Source organism: Pecten maximus, chromosome 15 (genome assembly GCF_902652985.1).
Source record: "Pecten maximus chromosome 15, xPecMax1.1, whole genome shotgun sequence".
In the NCBI taxonomy this organism is placed as follows: Eukaryota; Metazoa; Mollusca; class Bivalvia; order Pectinida; family Pectinidae; genus Pecten; species Pecten maximus.
Genome location: NC_047029.1, coordinates 19143148 through 19162775, shown reverse-complemented (window position 1 = coordinate 19162775; position 19628 = coordinate 19143148). Strand labels below are relative to the sequence as shown.

At 35.6% G+C, this 19628-nt stretch overlaps 1 protein-coding gene across 1 annotated transcript in view; it reads left to right on the top strand.

The window, feature by feature from the left end:
* The first annotated feature begins 349 nt into the window (after nucleotides 1-349).
* Nucleotides 350-19628, top strand: part of LOC117343986 — a 45794-nt gene continuing 26515 nt past the window's right edge. The window contains exon 1 of the mRNA XM_033906580.1: nucleotides 350-1340. Coding sequence (XP_033762471.1) covers nucleotides 1076-1340 — 265 coding nt within the window. The 5' untranslated portion in view covers nucleotides 350-1075. The remainder of the gene's footprint in view (nucleotides 1341-19628) is intronic.

Here is a 19628-nt window from a genome sequence, read left to right as displayed (position 1 = left end):
ATTTTTTTTTGTCGGTCAGTGTACACACAATGATCATTACTACGTTCATGTCTTTTAATTGGTGACTGTGGATAAGCGTGTGCATTCAAAAGCAATTACAAAAGCGTTGTTTGTGTTGGTTTCAGATTTGATGACGCGGTAGCAGTTGACTGTGACGTGTTCGCATTTTGTAACAAACATTGGAAGAGTTTTTTAGAGTTCTGTTATAAAGGTTTCATATCGCTGAAGTGACAGTGCCTGTACTATTGATCAAAGCTTCTATGGCGTGGATACATCAACAACGCATTACGTTTTACCACGAGAGTTAAGCAACGGTTAACAGACAATATCGCCTGACTACAAAATAATAATAAGTGTGTTACTACAGGCATAAAAACCTCAACATCATGACTGCCCCAAAGGGCCATGCCACACTTCAAGGAAAATCGTCAGCACTTGCTGTCAAGCCTTAGTACAGGGAGCAGAGCTCTCTTTACTCTCCTCGTTATCAACGTTTTATGCAGCGAGATATACACATAGTGCGTTATCAGTGGATATTTTGGATATATGATTCTATACTCTATGTTAGAGTAAACAATGATCTCTAGAGAAAAAAAAGTGAAAACGAAGTCGATGTGTTAGATTCCCGATTGTAATTGTCACTTTGGATGTGTCCAATTATAACGATTCTATTTACTTGTGTATCATCAAACACACGCGTACTGTAGGCGTCGTCATAGTGCTGGATCCACGACGAGCGTAATAGTTGTTAGTCTACAAACCAACGAGACTCGGGCTATATAGACACATATCTATGTACACATTGTATAAACTCATTAGTATACTCAAATTGGACAATGGTCAATGTGTCCAATTCATTACATATCTTATGGAACTCGAGACTACAGATTAAAAGACTGGGGAATTTAACGTGTTGCAATTGCTATGGACAACAACTATAATTGGTGTACAGCGGTTCAGGAATTGAGAATGTCTTCCTAAAATGTTTCAAGCCAATTGATTTTAATTAAGCTGTGATTACGTATCTAGGACAAAAACTCATTACGCCGAACTGGCGAGTGTGTAATGAACAGGTATGGAACTTGTTCGCCATTTCGGTTTTAATAGAAACAGTCGGGATAAAAACATCTTCTGTTTTACGTCATATGTCTTTCTGTCTTTACTTTGTCTGACATTTGCTTCGCCAGATTGCGTTCGAAGTGATAAGGTCACAAATAACAGAATATTACAGGTATCGGAGATAACACTTCAAAGAGCACGTCAGGTTTGTGACGTTGTTCATGCGGAAGTAAAGATATTTGTTTTAGCTGAATATTCAGAGGAAAACAACAATGTGACAAGTGAGTATATTTTTATTTTCAACTGTAATTATATTTTATCAGATAAGTTTGAGGTAGGACGATAAACCTTTCACTGTATGAAGTATGGGAGGTTATATGGTTCTGTATGAACAATTGGGATTGGACGGTATTGATCTGCAGCACACCCGAGTGGTCTTTTTATTGTATTATTGTCTTAACATCAACTGAAACAGTAAACATATGCGAACGTCTAGGAATCAACCATTCTATCCTCGATGATAAAAAAACATTGTTTACATTCTAATTTAAGCTTTTAATATTCCTCTTAAACATAACATTTCAAATCATTGTTTTGTTCATGACATTTTCGGTGTTTATTATATATTTTTGAACATTATGATAATTATTTGTATTGCCTGGCACCAAATAATTATAATTGTCAATGACTCTTAGCAATAAAAAAAAAATCTAAGTTTTGCTTTTTACTAGTAAATAAATGAAATCATCAATGGATTTAAAGATGGCAAAATCATGTTATATCACTTGTTTGGTTTGTATAACGAAACGCTGTGATAACTGCACTGAAAACCATTTTATCTATCTAGATGCAAACAAATGGAATAAGTGGTCATAATCAAAATACCACGTTCGTGATGACAATATTTTTTTCTCAATTTTTCAACTTAAAAATGATATAAATGATTGTATACTTTCTCATTGAATTATATAATTTTCTCGTATGGCAGATTATACCAATAGTATAGATGGAAAATTTGTGGTATTTAACGGTAAACCAATAAATATGTTTTTCCAACCACGAAACCGAAATCCTCGTACAGTGCCGCAAAATGTGAGGTGAACGTTATGCATGGTGTTAAATTGATACCATTACATCGCATGGTTACATATACGTCAGCATAAGAGGGGATGTATGAATGTGTGTCCTATATTTTTAGTTCCTGTGGCGTCACATCTTGTTGTTTTCTCCTTTGTAAATCTTGAGGTTTTGATATACATTGATATGCTACCCCATTGTATTCATGGCATATATATTCTGTACTTTTCCTACGAGGACATGCCATTATTCACACTTTACATTCCGGGTATGTCTATAAAACAGAAGATTCTTCCCTTTTACAACCCATGATCGTATTTGGTGTGCATTCCAACTCTGTGTAGGGTTTTAATTCAATTTTTCCTCGTTTAATCGATTTTGTTTAAAGTTGAAAACATGTTAAGATCATATCATTACTTTGATTTCGGCTAGCAGATGAAATAAAAAGTAATTGTAGTTCAGTAGTCTCAAGCCAGTTTATTTATAGAACGTAATATCCTTAAGCAAAAAGCCAGGGTTGGTAATCCTGTCGACAATCTGTGTTTTGGCATATAGGTACAAAGCACACACTATCTACAACGAGTTTAGGCTTACATGAGCAATAACAGAGAAAATCTATAATGTTGCGCATAGAGAACCTACTCTCCGTTCGTCTTTACTCAAATTACAATTTACACATTGCACATAACTGTAATTACTGTGTATAGTGCATCTACTGTAATTACTGTGTATAGTACATCTACTGTAATTATTGTGTATAGTACATCTTTATCAAAATCGCAAAGGAAGTTTTTGCAACAATTTAATGTCACACAAATGACACGAATCTGACTAAAATAATTCTATTACTTCAAACAAACACATTATTTTGGAATGGTAGTTTTTTTCCGTCATACATCCAGTCAAATGATAAAGGTTATATTCCGCGAGCGAGATAACCTATTACACAGACGACCTATTGCTCCCTGAGTTACGTTCAGCTTAAATAAATATATTAGTGAGATACAACTTTAAGTGACCCTGCATATTTACGTAAACAACATACAAGTATTTACATGTGAATGACAGTATGACTCTCCACTCCCTGAAAGTATGGTTGCAGCGATCTTTATGTCTGCTCTGCTTTCTTTGCATCTCCTTCCAATGATGCTTTATTACAATAAACATTTTGATGAGCCTGCGGTGAAGAAATCAGGAATTAAGAATCTTTTCCCATATTGGAACAGAACTCCATGTCACAGTAGACGACTCAAAGAGTCTCCTCTATAGAATATTTGGGTTTCTTCCGTATCTTAATTAAAAGCCGCTTTCAAAATGCTCACACTAATTCCCTTTCCTTTCCTTCTTCGATTTTTCTTTGTATTGGTGTTTTTCCTGCAGGTAACGCGTTTACCTGTTGTTCCATTGAATGATCTGCAACAGGCGACTATGGTGAATTTGTTTCTTTTTTTTTTCATTTGTTGCTATTGCCTTTACTTAAGCATCTGCCTCTTTGAGGTGCGTTAAGGATTCTAACCCCTGGTCTGGAAAGGACACGTTCTAGCATCTCTTGTCCTAGTTTATGTAGATACTACCCTTAGGTAACCAGGTAAGTATGCAATAAAGTACAGTATCAGGTGGATACCTTGTATTAGCAATGGTGATAGGGGATATTTGTTAACATAGGATTATGAAAAAGGAAGTAACAATATCATCAACATTATATCATCTTACGAATCATGTTATTGACACAGAAGATACAAATAATATACCTTTCTTACACGCAGTACAAATTCGTTGATTGTACATTCGATATTGACAGCAAACGGACAAAAATGACTATTCTTATGTAAGGACCGACCTCTATACCTCGCATGGCAATGAACCATTCACCGTTAAAACTTACTGGATTGATCTACAACGTATTATAGTATGCAAACATTAAAAGACTAAAACGTCTTTTTAGAACTGTTAACATATACACATTTTTGAGCTATCGAAAAGCTGTTGGTCTATATCACAAGATATAAGTAACCATAATAATTTTTCATTTTAAACTTTACGTGAGTGTACCTATATATATTAACATTTTTCGTTTGTTTATACGTCTGTTGAGTCGTTAAGAATTAACTAACTAACCTTCAGTTTAGAATGAAATTCCTGCTTCATCATTAGCAATATTGACAGGACAATGTTCTGTGGAAATGAGTGCAAACTATCTAGCTATGGAGTTTCTATACATATTTTACTACATTATGCTTTTCAGTATCCGGAAACAAATATTACACGCTGAATTCTTCATAACATAAACAGCCTATGTTTAAATTTAGATATAGCATTTTATACATATGATATTGATCAAGATACACGGAGCTAGCACAAATTTCCACTTAGTGTGAATGATATGCATACCAAACATAAAAAAGTCCTCGTCGCCATTTTATCCACAGTCTCTGTGGACAGCTTTCCGGTATCAGTCATTAACAGTTTGCTATTTGATCAGTGTGATATTTATGAACATATATTGTTAAATACTGCATTGCATAGGAATAGATCGATCACTCCTATATATAACGATAATAATCTGTCTCAATCAAGTTCATCGAAAACGGATCTTTTCGTCGAGGAAATGATGTGTTCTCGAGCGTTCTGCACACGATAACCAAATGTGATAAAGGTAGCAGTAGTGAATCTCAATTTGCTTTGGTTTCATACTTTCCTATCAGAACCTGAGCAAATGCTGTCGACCGAATACATAAACATCCCTATTTAGAAATGTGTATTACATCTTTTCAAAATTTCAAAATTGGGCGGGAAATATTCGAACTGATCTTATTCCCTGACACGCACCAGTTTTATCAATATTCCTTAACATTGCGAAATTTCTTAACTGAAAATTTTAGGAAGTATTACAGAATTTTCGAAAACTTCCTTAACTCTTATTTTCTTTAATGCAATAAAGTTTTTTCTATGGAAAATCGGGCATGAAGATCCAGCTAAGTTAAAATCCGAGGGAGAACATCTTTCTCAAAATAACACGTCCATCCAGTTTAGCTATAGTCGACCGGGACACGTTATGTATTTAATCTATTGTAATGTTCCAGCTTATACATACGTATCTCCATACATAAGATAAACGTGTTACATAATTACACCAACAAAAAGACGACAGGAAATCCTTGTACACATATATCAGCTGAATATTTCGTTGTGAATAAATCCGTAATATCGGCTGGATTGCACATTATTATAAATGTAAGTTCGACGTTTAGAAGCGTTTTACCTAATTTCGTTTCTCCTGTCTCACAAATTGTGTCCTCGGCACATCCCTAGGGCAGTCGATGGTCTGTTGCTAGGCAACCTTCACGACAAGACAGCTGCCGACATCATTAAAATATCATAAATAGATAGAAAATCTCAGTAATCGCCAGCTGTGAGATATTTTAGCTGTAGCGAAAACTTAAGGCTTTTTGTTTGGTGTGTCATGAAAACGTCCAAGGATTATGGGGCCATCATAGGCACAGATCAGAATAAGTGTCGTCATATTGAAATCCACGCCACCTTTTACACGCTAATATTACACTTACAATGCCATAGACTAACAAAGACCGAACCAGTCCCTATCGAAATTACCTCACTGCTAAAATCAAGCAGCGGATATTAATTACTCCCTTTTTTTGCTGTGAACTGCCTCGTTGAGAGGACTTAATCAATAATCATACTCTCACAACCGTTTCCTGAATGAAGGTCCAAAATTAAAACATTAAAAAATAAGCAAAGAACCGGCGAAGAAAACGGTATGTTGAAATTAAAGATATTCATTGCATATCTCTTGATGGACTCAGCACAGACTTAGTTTGGCCGTATTCGTGTCCTTAATCAAAAACAAAAATGTGGTTGCATTTGGCGCTAGGACAACGTTAAGCAGCACAACGCCAAGTTAATCACCAAAACAATGTGATCTGTTTTGTTTTAACGGCCATCGACAACTGAGCCATTTAGGAACAAACAACTTGCAATGGTCGGATTCAATCTATCAAATACAAAACAAGAACAGGACAAAACTGAATGAACATTAAAGGTTTTAATTTTCAACCTTTCATCATACATAAGATCTCTCCACGTACTTTCTAGACTGTTAATTGCATATCACAGTTTGGTAGATCAAGATAAATCTGACACCGTCATCGATCTTGTCAACAACCTGCGGAATGACAACTTTGGTGAAAAAGGAAATAACAACGAGGTTTTGGCAAATAATACTTTAAAACTGAAATAAATAACCATAAAGAAAGGAAAGAGGTTTGGGATATAGGTATCCACACAAGTCATGTGAAAACGAATATGTCACCGATATCTTCAATCTTGAATAAATGTTTGTATTGATTGTGATATTCACTGCTGACTAGCCAAACTCTTACTTAAGGGGTTGAGATTTAACTCCTGTTTTAGACGTGAGAGATTAATAGAATCTTTCACCCCCTTGAGGGTGAGACAGGGGGATCTCAACCCGAGGGGAAGATTCTTAAGTTGTCAAACACTAGGTTTGCCGAGTGTTTGTCAGCTTAATTATCTTACCCCGAGGGTTGAGATTCCCCTGTCTCATCCCCAAGGGGGTGAATGATTATTTTACTCTTACTCTGTTTAACCGGTTGTATTTGATATTGACGTTACGTCAATGCAAGAAAATGTTGACGTGACATGATTGAATTGTCGACGTGACGCAGTTGTACTGTTGCCGCGACGTCATGGTATTGTTGACGTGACGAAATACAATTGTTGAGAACGTAAGAAGAGCACGTGTAGCTTGACTTTTCCCTATGGTGAGATAAGAAAATCTCACCTCGGTAAATAGAGAATACATGGTCAGTGTCTTAAAATATAAGCTGTATTTTGGCGAGGATAAAGAGAGACAAAAGTGGCGAGCCTTGGCGAGCCACTTTTGTCTTTCTGTTCCCATGTACAAATGTATTATATTTATTCTGCAACGGTCATCAAAAGTAAACATTTTGAAGTGAAACGGCGGCAAAAATGACAGAAATATATTCGCCTTTTAAACGTAATTTCACTTTGAAGTAGGTCAGTCGAACTGACGCACGTGCTATGATTCCAAAACACAGCTGTTTTCCGTCACTGCAAAAATATATATAGTGGGTGTATTCCGAAAATGCGGTGGCAGTTGCAGGATAAAACTGCGAATATCCCTGTCCAGGGTGAGATAATTCTCTGTCAACCCCTAGGGTATGACAGATTGCACGCGCTAACCTCCTGAACCGGAAGTACTTCTGGAACTATTTTCTGAGTGACGTCACTATGGTTCCCGGAAGCGTTGTTATTTAATGTTAAATATGCGTAATCGACGCACAGTTTTATGAAAGGACGAGCTGCACTTTGGTTAAAATCGGAATAGTTTCACTGATACCTTATTTTAGTACCTGCTTTAATAGATATTGTAAATTATTTCTAGACCTATGTTTTTTTTGTGTAATGATATTGGTTTGCATTTGTTTTGGACTGTGATGGGTACTTTCCAAATGAGGATGTTTACAAACAGACATTGATCACTGATGGGATATGCATTTATTTAGAGTTGTGGGAGAAAAATAATATTTTCCTACCTAGGGAGTGTGACAAAGGAGACTTCAGAAATCTGTTTGCCAGAGCATTTTATTTATTTATTTATTTTTTTTTACTTTCCCTGTGCAAATGAACCTTCATTTAACGAGGACAGTTGATTACATCTTTCAGATTTTATTTCATTTTGCTTCAAATTACATTTCAAATTTTGTTCTTTTGTATTTATTTTAATTCCTTAATTCCCGTGTCCGAATGTCCGCTTTCCCCGCGATAATTAGTCGCTCTATTGTTGATACCTACTTGAAACATAAATACCGTTTTATATATTAAAATCACCATATCTATTTCAGTTTAATCAGTTCCAATTTCTTATTCTGTCAACCTTATGACTTTGAAATTCGCGGTGGCCGAGTGGTTAAGGTGTCCCGACACTTTAACACTAGCCCTCCACCTCTGGGTTGCGAGTTCGAAACCTACGTGGGGCAGTTACCAGGTACTGACCGTAGGCCGGTGGTTTTTCTCCGGGTACTCCGGCTTTCCTCCGCCTCCAAAACCTGACATGTCCTTAAATGACCCTGGCTGTTAATAGGACGTTAAACAAAAACAAACCATTTCACACCGCTTCAAGTCAGTATATTTTCAAGAAGTAAAAAAAAAGGTTAATAAATAATAATAATGATAAAACAAAACGGTATATAAGACAAATATCAATGACAAAGAAAACTCTAAGGACAAATTCCCATACTGACCAAACTATCGGTCACGGTTTGTGTTTATATTCTCACAGCAGGAAGGAACTCAAGAGTATTACAAAAACTCAATTGTGCATGCGTAAAGTGCAATCGACTTTGGTGTAGTTAATGGCCTCTGCGTAATCGCGAGAGAAAAACTTGCACTCGGCAGTCGAATGTTTTCCAATATGACTCGGGCTTTTTCGAGGATATAAAATCCTTTAACAGTCAAACAATGGACTTACTGCTAAATTGCCACTTTGTTTTTATAAGGTGTACTATAGAGGGGGAATAAAAATGTGCCAAATGCGCGCGTGCAAGCAGGATCTATAAATATAAGCTTAATGTATATAAAACAGACAAAACTTAACGACAAACTTTCTAGCGCTTTCACAGCTATTGCTGCTCCTCAGGAACCAACTCTACATGGACAAGGAATTTTTTCTCGCTATATATATATATTTAGAGTCCGATAAATAGAATCAAATTTAGATCATGTATTGAAAAAAATAATAATAAAGGAATTCAAAGTTCCATGGAGTTGATCACCACGCCGGAGACCAAATTTGAAACCGTTTCATAATTTCGTTTTTCATATTAGAAAATGCCCGGCGGTAAGAAAGGGCTATGAACTTTCGGTCAGGGTTTATTATTACAGGGTACAGTTGACGTATACACGGCACAATGCCTTTTCATATACCAACAACGATGACGGGGATAGGCTCCGGAAACCTGAAGTCAAAGAAAAAGCATAAATATAGGTCACAGTGACCTCATTTTAATATAAGCCAGGTCGCCTTTTCATTTCTTACGGCCGCCATGACCAAAGATAAAATTTATAGATGTCACAGTGACCTCATTTAGGCTGAGACATGCATCTTTCTCATTTTGTATTCAGCATAATTATATTGAGTTTTATATCCGTATATGAAATATGGACTGAAATATTCTCCGAACGAAAACCTTGTCATCTGGGGCAAAAGGATGACATTGTTCTGTGGTAAATTTTCATCTTAGCAATTGATTTGATTGATTTCCATGTGTGCTTCACTTGATTGAAAACACTTTTAAAACCAATAAACATGGAATGCTATGGTGACATTAATCACCACGAGATGATATGGGAACATCAATAAACACAGGGCGCTATTGGAACATCAATCAAACTTAGATGCTAAGGGAACATCAACCAAAACCGGATTCTATGGGAACATCAAACCGGGATGTTATTGGAACATCAATCAACACGGGATGATATTAGAACATCAATTAACACCGGATTATATGGGAACACCAATCAAAACGGGTTGCTGTGGGAACATCAATTAACACCGGATTATATGGGAACATCAATCAAAACGGGTTGCTGTGGGAACATCAATTACCACGGGATGATATGGTAACATCAACTAACACGGTACGCCATGGGAACATCAATCAACAGGGGATGATATTAGAACATCAATTAACACCGGATTATACGGGAACATCAATCAAAACGGGTTGCTGTGGGAACATCAATTACCACGGGATGATATGGTAACATCAACTAACACGGGATGCTATGGGAACATCAATTAAAACGGGATACTATGGGAACATCAATCAAAACGGGATACTATGGGAACATCAATTAAAACGGTATGATATGGGATTCTACCATGTTTGCTATGCAACGCCAGTTTTGATTGGTTTAAAACCATGTATTATTTTCCAATAACCCACGATCGTGCCAATAATACACGCTCGTGCCAATAATACACGGTGTCGTGAGTCACGGCTGTTACAATTTTATATATCTAATATTCACCCTTTTTATAAAAGGTTACTATAGCCGATTGGGCTAATGGGTTAGTCATTCAATATATTTTTATCACGACACGAGTTCGAATCCTACGGAGGCCCCTTTTTTCTTTTCTTTTCTTCTTCTTTTTTTATCCTTTTTTTAATTTTCAAAATCAATGCCATATGATTGATGCTTTTGATCGTAGTATTGTATTGCCTGTATATTTCATCAACAAATAATGCAATACTCAAAAAATAAATGACAAGGTTTTCTCGGGGTTTCTTTGCTGTTTTTCTATTAGAAAGAGGTCGATCTCAGAACTAAACAGTACATGGTAGAATAGAAATAATCAACTTTGACTCGTGTATTGTTGCAGGATATACAACTCGAACTCGGATATTTTGCAATTTTAATCAATAAACCAGTACGATATGATGTAGGAACATCAATAAAAACGGGATGCTATGGGAACATTAATCAACACGGTATGCTATGGTAAAAACCATCAAAATGGGATGCTATGGAAACATCAATTAACACGGGATGCTATGGGAACATCAATTAACACGGGATGATATGGGAACATCAATTAACACGGGATGCTATGGGAACAGCAATCAACATGGGATGTGATGGGAACAGCAATAAACACGTACGATATGATATAGGAACATCAATCAAAACGGGATGCTATGGGAACTTAATAAAGACGGAATGTAATGTAGAACATCAGTAAGCATGGAATACGATGTAAACGGTCATCTGAGTTTGGAAATACTTTGCCAATTTCGCACTTTTTAACCCGACCATCATCCACTGGGGGTCAGTCAGGACCAACATGTGCATATCATCAAACTGCCATGCATCGCTGATAATGTTAACCAATTACGAATGAATTCCACAGTAGAAATGAAACAAATGATATTCAAAAATGTGAGTTCCCTATATATATACTATAGTAAAGTTTACCCCCTCCCCAGGGGCAACCTTGAGACATAAGGATCATGAAATTTACAATTTTGGTAAAGAGCCCTAGGACCCTTCCATCTATGAAAAGTATTTGATTCTACCTTATTTGGACCGAAATAGAGGACCCCTTATGCTGGTTTTAGGAAGCTTATTTGCTTTTCGTCGCGAAAGAAAAATGATTGAGCTACACAACTTCATTGGGTCCAAAACCGATACCCTGACATGATCGTAGTGTCAAGTCGGTTATTAGATGAATGAATAACTGGATCGCAATGTATTTACATACATGGATGCGAATTGTACGCATATTATAAATTTTCATCACAGTACAACTACGACTGGAAATTCGAATATTTACATTCGGATCACTAACACATAGTGCATATGATACATTGTGTTAATTATTTGATATATAACATAGTAACACAAATGACGAAGGAAGAAACTTTATGACTCGTGCCCTGACCGGATTTGAATTTCCTGTTTAATTGTCAACCAAAGTTTCATTGCGATTCATAAAAACAAGGCTTATTGCTGGATATAATTTCAGCCAATCAGCGGCCACGGCAGCCTTCTGGATGGTCTACCTAGAAAAAGAACACATTGCACAACTATACATCATACTGATTATGTGTGTGAAGTTTGGTTATACATGTAATTGAATCAAAAAGTAATTGAGATATGCCGCGACCGAAAACATGGTGGAAAGCATAATGATAATAATAATAAGAAATATAAGTAAGAAACGGAACAATAACAAGTGACCGGACTTCGTTCGGAGTGACTTGAGTAGTAATAACTACCTGTTGGCTGTTACAAAAGTTCACCTCGTATATCACCTAAATTATGATCAAACAGGTCAACAATGGACTTACTGCTAATTTGCTATTTTGTTTTGTTAAAATATACGGAAGAAGCTGAATAAAACAATATCTCCAACAGTTACAGTACTGGGATGGTGATTCGGTACTCAAACGCTACAGGAGGGAAACAAATAATCCCTGTCGTTCGTAGTCGCGGGTTGTTCACGGGGTGCTAGCAGTGAGTTCGCGGAGGATCCGCTCGACAACCTCCGAGGACGGGCGAAATGGATTAAGTTTAAGTCTAGGCTACCAGTACACCTACTTATTTTTCTAGAAACAGTCTTTTATGGAACGCCACAGCTGTCTTAAGTGATCAAATATGATTATATTCGGTGGTTATGTCTGTATATGCTGTAGTTATGCCCTTATATGCGGTGCTTTTTGCTTTATATTCGGTGGTTATGTCTTTGTATGCGGTAGACACTTAAGCATTGAACTGTTACCAAATGGTAGTATACAGTCGATATGAATACAATTTGGATGACAGATAAATAGAATGTCGCCCGTTAGGGCGACATGAAATATTTATCTGTCACCCAAATTGTATTCCTATCGACTGTATACTACCATTTGGTAACAGTTCAGTGCTTATAAGAGCGAAGCTCTTCGGGCAGCGAAGCTGCCCGAGCGAAGCTCCCTACCGTTAACGTGCACGTATGTACAGTATTCTAGTCCAGCTTCGCATAACGTCGTACGGGATGGTACAGCCTGAAAATTTTCTGCCGGAAGAGAGCGATGTGCAACCCGCTCCAGTTGTCTGCAGAAACTCTATAAAAAGTCGAACGTTACGTAAATCCAGTTGGTGTGTTCATAATGTTGACTAATTATTTTTGTATTTTTTATTATTTTTATATGTCGTTCCTAGGCAACGTGGTTGCTATATAAATCTAGCCAATCAGATCGCGAGGTCGATTGTCCGCCATTACCTCCGTCAATTTGTCGGACCTCAGTTGAACACCGCGAGAATACATATGTAAACAGAAAATGGTAAAAACGTGCTCGTGGGGAACTGGCAACAGTTACGGCCGATACCCTGATAGATTGGAGGGCGGTGTTGTATATTCTACAATTTATGGAACCTAAAACGTAAGTAAAAGCGATATAAAAATGAGCTGGAGGTGGGTGAAGGCGTACAAAACCATGTCAAAACGAAAGTAGAAGCTACAAGGTAATGTCATCGCTGTGTACTGTACAGCAAGACTAGTGTAACGAAGTACATGTATGTGTAGTACATGTATTTACTGCGAAAGTTTGGAATCTTGTCTTCATGTATTTAGTCATCAACAGTGTACTTTCACTTTCTCGTGGTAAGGTTTGCCTAACGTTATACTGCAGTCTGATATGTATGTCTGGTGTAGTGTTAGGGCCAGAGGAAACTCGGGCTATCTGATACCATTTGAAACACACTCATCATGTATGCATGCTTTTATTACTGTTAACTTATACCACAGGGGCATGTCTAGCCTTATTTTAAAAAAAAATAGCCAGATATACCCATATAAAGACTTTATATATAAGTATTTCTGGCTATTTTTAAAATATATGACGAGACATGTCCATGTGGTTATATCAAATGCATTAGCTATTAATTTTCAATGGTGCCCAATACCAGTTTTAATTAAAAAATGATGATCTCTCAAATCTTACTGTATTTCTAATTCTACTATAGAACACAGTATATACATAAGGTTGGTAGAGACATTAAGTTTACATTGTAGTTACCAGCTATGTTACTGTTACCAACAATATCAATGTTGCAAAATTACATCTGATTCACACCTTATTTTCCCCTCACAGATTACTAAATGTACTGCCACATGAAATGTGTATATTACTGGAATGCCTCCATTTGGCACTAATATTTGGGATATCTAATGATAATGTGATATTTTTTAATGAAACACTTTCCTGTTGATTATCATATTGGCATTGAGTGAAAATGAAAATATTCTATAACTAAATATTTAATAAACCACATTTGAATCTATAAACCAGTCAAACATAATGATGTGACAGCTTGACTGATTTTCCTTCCTCTATAATAAACATCGGTAACTAAAATATAATACAAGTGAAATTTTGAAACTGTCTATTCTAATCCCTGAGTGTTATCAATCCATGACCTTATCCACCATCAGTAAAAATATCTTATCCGACCCAACCCCCTGAGTATTCTAACATCCATGACCTTGCCTGATATGAATCCTGAGCTTTCTAATTTACCAATTAAAATACATGTAAAATGTATGTACATAGGTTTTCTATTTTCTTGTCTATAAAGTAAACAGCAAGCATGTCAAAAGACTTAATGTATAGGGTGGGAACAGCACATACATAGAATATATACATCCTATTTGTTGAGATAGTGTAAAGCATACTCCGGACATGTAGAAAAAATGAAAGCTTTAGCTTAAGAGTGTTGTCATTAAATGAAAAATATGAAGAAAAAAAAACATTTGTAACTATTGTATTTTTTCAGATACAGCTTTGGAAGTTGTGTCAGCAGCAGATGAAATAAAGAGGCTAGAACAACAACTACATAGATATGAGCTGCTGAATTTGCACCATGAACAACAAAATACTACATCTTTCTCAAGTGTTATATTGATAGTGATATAATTAATCAGAAATAAAATCGATTGACATCCTGAATTGTAACTGTTGTCTAGATTTTGTATCCATCCTGGATCCACTTCTGGTTATAACTAGACATAACATTGTCAGACCTGTATTGTACTGTACTGCACTTTATAGTTTTGATTACTATACAGGTTTGGGTATTACATATTTGAAATTACTCATTTAAGCTCACTGATTATTCTACTTTGTATCAAGGCTAATAAGGGGAAATAATCAAAGACAATTAACAGTCCAGTTTCTTGGTTATAGCTCTGTCTACATTGGAACATAACAATTGTTCCTCTAATCAACCACAGGGACATGTCTTGTCTTATATTAAAAAAATAGCTAGAAATACCTATATAAATTAACATATAGCTATTTCTGGCTACAAAATGTATTTATTTTTAAATAGAAGACTAGATATGCTCCTGTGAATCAAGTTTACATGTTCACCATTGGTGTTGAAGTGATGCAATTTTATGTTTATCATTACATGATCATCACATGGTGATTTTTCTCAAAGACTGAGAAAGTACATCTGTACAGATATGTATAAAAACTGGATTTTCTGGGAAGATTTAAAAAAAATATTAAAATTGGTTCAAAACACATCAATTTCTAATTCCACATACAGGACGCATAGATTGTACACTATTCAATAATGGTTGGGCTACACTTTCTGAAGTGAAAGCAGCAGCAATTCATTTGGACATTCACATAAAAGTATAGTTGAAATGAAGCAATGGAAATAATTGGCATGTATTCAATGTCATGCTTTGATCCTTCAACTACATGGGGCCATATACCTACAGTTGAACTGCTGTTTAGAAAACTCTCATTTTTGGTATATACAGAGATAAATGTCTGGTATATAAACACATAATATGCAATAAATCATTCATATGTCTCTGGTAATGATCACACATGTCTCTGGTAATGATCACACATGTCTCTGGTAATGATTACACATGTCTCTGGTAATGATCACACATATCTCTGGTAATGATCACACATGTCTCTGGTAATGATCACACATACTGTACTATGCAAAACCAAGGGCGACAACAACTCCAAATGGTCAACCCCAAACAGAAAATAAAAAAAAAATGTTGGGTTTTGAAAGTCAGCACAAAGCAATGGAGATAACCAATTCACAAACATTCCTGCAAATTCATAAAATCCTTTGCATGTTGATATTGACCATAGATCTACATACTACAAAGCATTTCACAAGTTTCTGAGAAATAGCATCTTCAGAAAAGTCATTCTGGTTTCCGGTTATTATTACTTTCTCGTTATTAAACAGCGAAACGTTTATCACTATATTTTTATGTTTACATTGGCATACTAGCTAGCTTCGCTCTTTTCAGGCATTGCCTGTTTCATATTATTTACATTTATAAAGATTTTTTATTTACTGTAGGTTATGACGCGTTTAAATTTGCCGCTTACCCTATCACTGACGTCATCAAGTTCAAATACCGGAACAGCGAAATTTCCAGAAGAAATGATATAGTCCCTCATGACGTTATTAATAGCAAACACATAAAGTGGTTTTTGCACAAATTTGGCTTTATTTTATAGTTCATATACGTGTGTAGGTATCGTCAAATTGTTCATAATTACATAATTTCTGATTGTTTAAAATCGAAACCATTTTTATGCGCAATGATGTACGATTAACATTTAGAAGTGATGCGGCGTTGAACGGGCATTGCACAGGACAGACTCGATTCCTCGGAAACACTTATGTTTCTGGTATTGACTGGATTTACGTTATTTTCAGAAGAATAACAGCTCTTAATTCTTAATGAAAGTTGTCTTGATAGTAGGTGAAAACGATTCCAAGGATATTTCGTTGGAAACAGATTCCAGTCTAACCGGTCACATCAGTGTCGCTAACTTAGCAGACGATTTTCAACTTCACAGGGGCTCGATTTTGTAAGGTAGGCCTTTGCTATCAGTGAATAATCACAAAACTAAAATCCAGTAGGCATATACATACACAACCGGAAACTATGTCGATACTCCCGATTTTTTTTACAAGATTTTTTTTTTTTTTTATAAATACTTGACTTTTAATGTTGTTGTGTCTTTCATTTCTGAAAATTTGGAAACGAGCCCCTGTGAGTGTGACGACATTTCGTATAGATCAAGAATGGCGCTTATAGTAATTTCGTGTTGACTACATTTTTAGTATTATAAAATTATACTCTCATAATTTGTGACATTGCTTTATTTTTTGTTGTGGCTTCTGTTAATAAATGCTAGCATTCGAACGATCTCTAGGCCAAAAGTAACTGGCGGCCATTGTTAAACCTACAACACCTTGAGCTGTAATATTCCTCCACTGACCGAATCACTGTAAATTGTAGTATACAGTCTCATGAATACAATTTAATTTACTAACGACATATAGACAAATGCAACACAGGATGTAAATATATCCTTATATTCGGTAGGTATGTCCTTATATTCGGTAGATATGTCCTTATATTCGGTAGATACGTCTTTATATTCGGTAGACATGTCCTTATATTCGGTATATATATCATTATACTCGGTATACATGTCCTTATATTCGGTAGTTATGTCCTTATATTCGGTAGATATGTCATTATATTCGGTAGTTATGTCCTTATATTCGGTAGATATGGCCTTATATTCGGTAGTTATGTCCTTATATTCGGTAGACATGTCCTTATACTCGGTATACATGTCCTTATATTCGGTAGTTATGTCCTTATATTCGGTAGATATGTCATTATATTCGGTAGTTATGTCCTTATATTCGGTAGATATGGCCTTATATTCGGTAGATATGTCCTTATATTCGGTAGATATGGCCTTATATTCGGTAGGTATGTCCTTATATTCGGTAGATATGTCATTATATTCCGTAGTTATGTCCTTATATTCGGTAGATACGTCTTTATATTCGGTAGACATGTCCTTATATTTGGTAGATATGTCTTTATATTCGGTACACATGTCCTTAAATTCGGTATATATATCATTATACTCGGTATACATGTCCTTATATTCGGTAGTTATGTCCTTATATTCGGTAGATATGTCATTATATTCGGTAGAAATGTCCTTATATTCGGTAGTTATGTCCTTATATTCGGTAGTTATGTCCTTATATTCGGTACACATGTCCTTATATTTGGTAGATATGTCCTTATATTCTGTAGGTATGTCCTTATATTCGGTAGATATGTCCTTATATTCGGTAGTTATGTCCTTATATTAGGTAGATATGTCCTTATATTCGGTAGTTATGTCCTTATATTCGGTAGATATGGCCTTATATTCGGTAGATATGTCCTTATATTCGGTAGATATGTCCTTATATTCGGTAGGTACATGTATGTCCTGATATTCGGTAGATATGTCCTTATATTCGGTGCGTTTCCCTTTATATTCGGTAGTTAAAATGAAACTTTATATTCGGTGCAAACTTTCTTATATAGCTGTGCAAACTTCCTTATATGCTTGTGCAAACTTCCTTATATGTTGTGCAAACTTCATTATACTATGTGCAAACGTCTGTATGATGATGACAAAACCCGGAACTTTTTGACTACAGCATATAAAGACATAACCACCGAATATAATCATATTTGATCACATAAGACAGCTCTGGCGTTCCGTAGTCTTCAGTAGAGTGTGTGTAAATATGCAAACAATTAACGCATAGGTCAGTACGGAATATTGACGACTTTACTGTAATATGACTTCCACGAATACCGGTTTCGTTTTCAATCTTTCATAGATAGATAATCGTACTCAAGGCAAGTGGTAACTTTTTCGCTATAAACGTTCATTGAATTGTCGTGACTTTAACACACCAATGCTACCTCTTAACTCCGTGTCGTTCAATCCATGTTGAAGCTGGCAAGATTTCACGACCAGGAAAACACTTTTGCTGACATATGGCGCTGTAAATGTGAACTCTGAGAGGCCCACATACGTTATATATAAATTAACATTAAAAATGATACTTTCGATATTATGTGTTTTAGTAACTGCATATCATATTTATGTTCGATAACATATTTTGTGTAGCTTATAATGAAAATTAAACAACGAAAATGGTACAGAATTGAATATACGGCCCGCGACAGATGTCTGCAAATTACAATGTTCAAGTCATCATCGTGTCTTTTTTTTTATAAGTTAATGATATGAAACATGACATTAGTAAATTATCACATGACCCCTTACTCTGCGGTCTGTATTGACGAACTGCAGAGTCTGAATTTGGTATCGATTCTCCACGACTTTCAGGCGCGTAGCTGCCACGCAAGCAAATATGCAGTTGCCTGCACATCGAAAATCTAAGTACACTATTATTGCAGGGAATAATAATCGAATGAACGTGTTTAATTTTTTTTAAATGGGTATATTGAAAGCGGTAAAATCATATAGAAACCACAGAAAACAGTCTTCAAACCAGGTGCTTCCTCACAGGATGAGACAGTATCCTTGAAATCTTGCGAATAACAAATGGTCATCAACGAGTCTAAAACATATAGGATTTTGGCAATTGAATTTTTTGTTATTGATAATTATATTTAGTGATGTTATTGTTATACATATATAGAACAATGCTCTCACTGATACAAATCCAGAAACATTTATACAACAAGTGACTTAATAGCTTATATTTAATGAAATATTATATCAAAAGAGCATTAGTAGACCTTTCAAAGCATGCATATGCATGTACATTAACTAACGTACTAGTATTAATGCTGACATAAATAATACAGACCATTTTATGACAGGTATGGATAAGATCAATTTATCAACGCAAGATAACATAAAATTTGCCAAATTGAAAGGTTTATTATTTTCATAATCGAGACATCAAAAAAGATAAATAAATAAAAAATAACATACCCCCACCCCCCTACTATTGAGTAAAAAGTGTTGATCACAGTTGAATAAATAATGAAA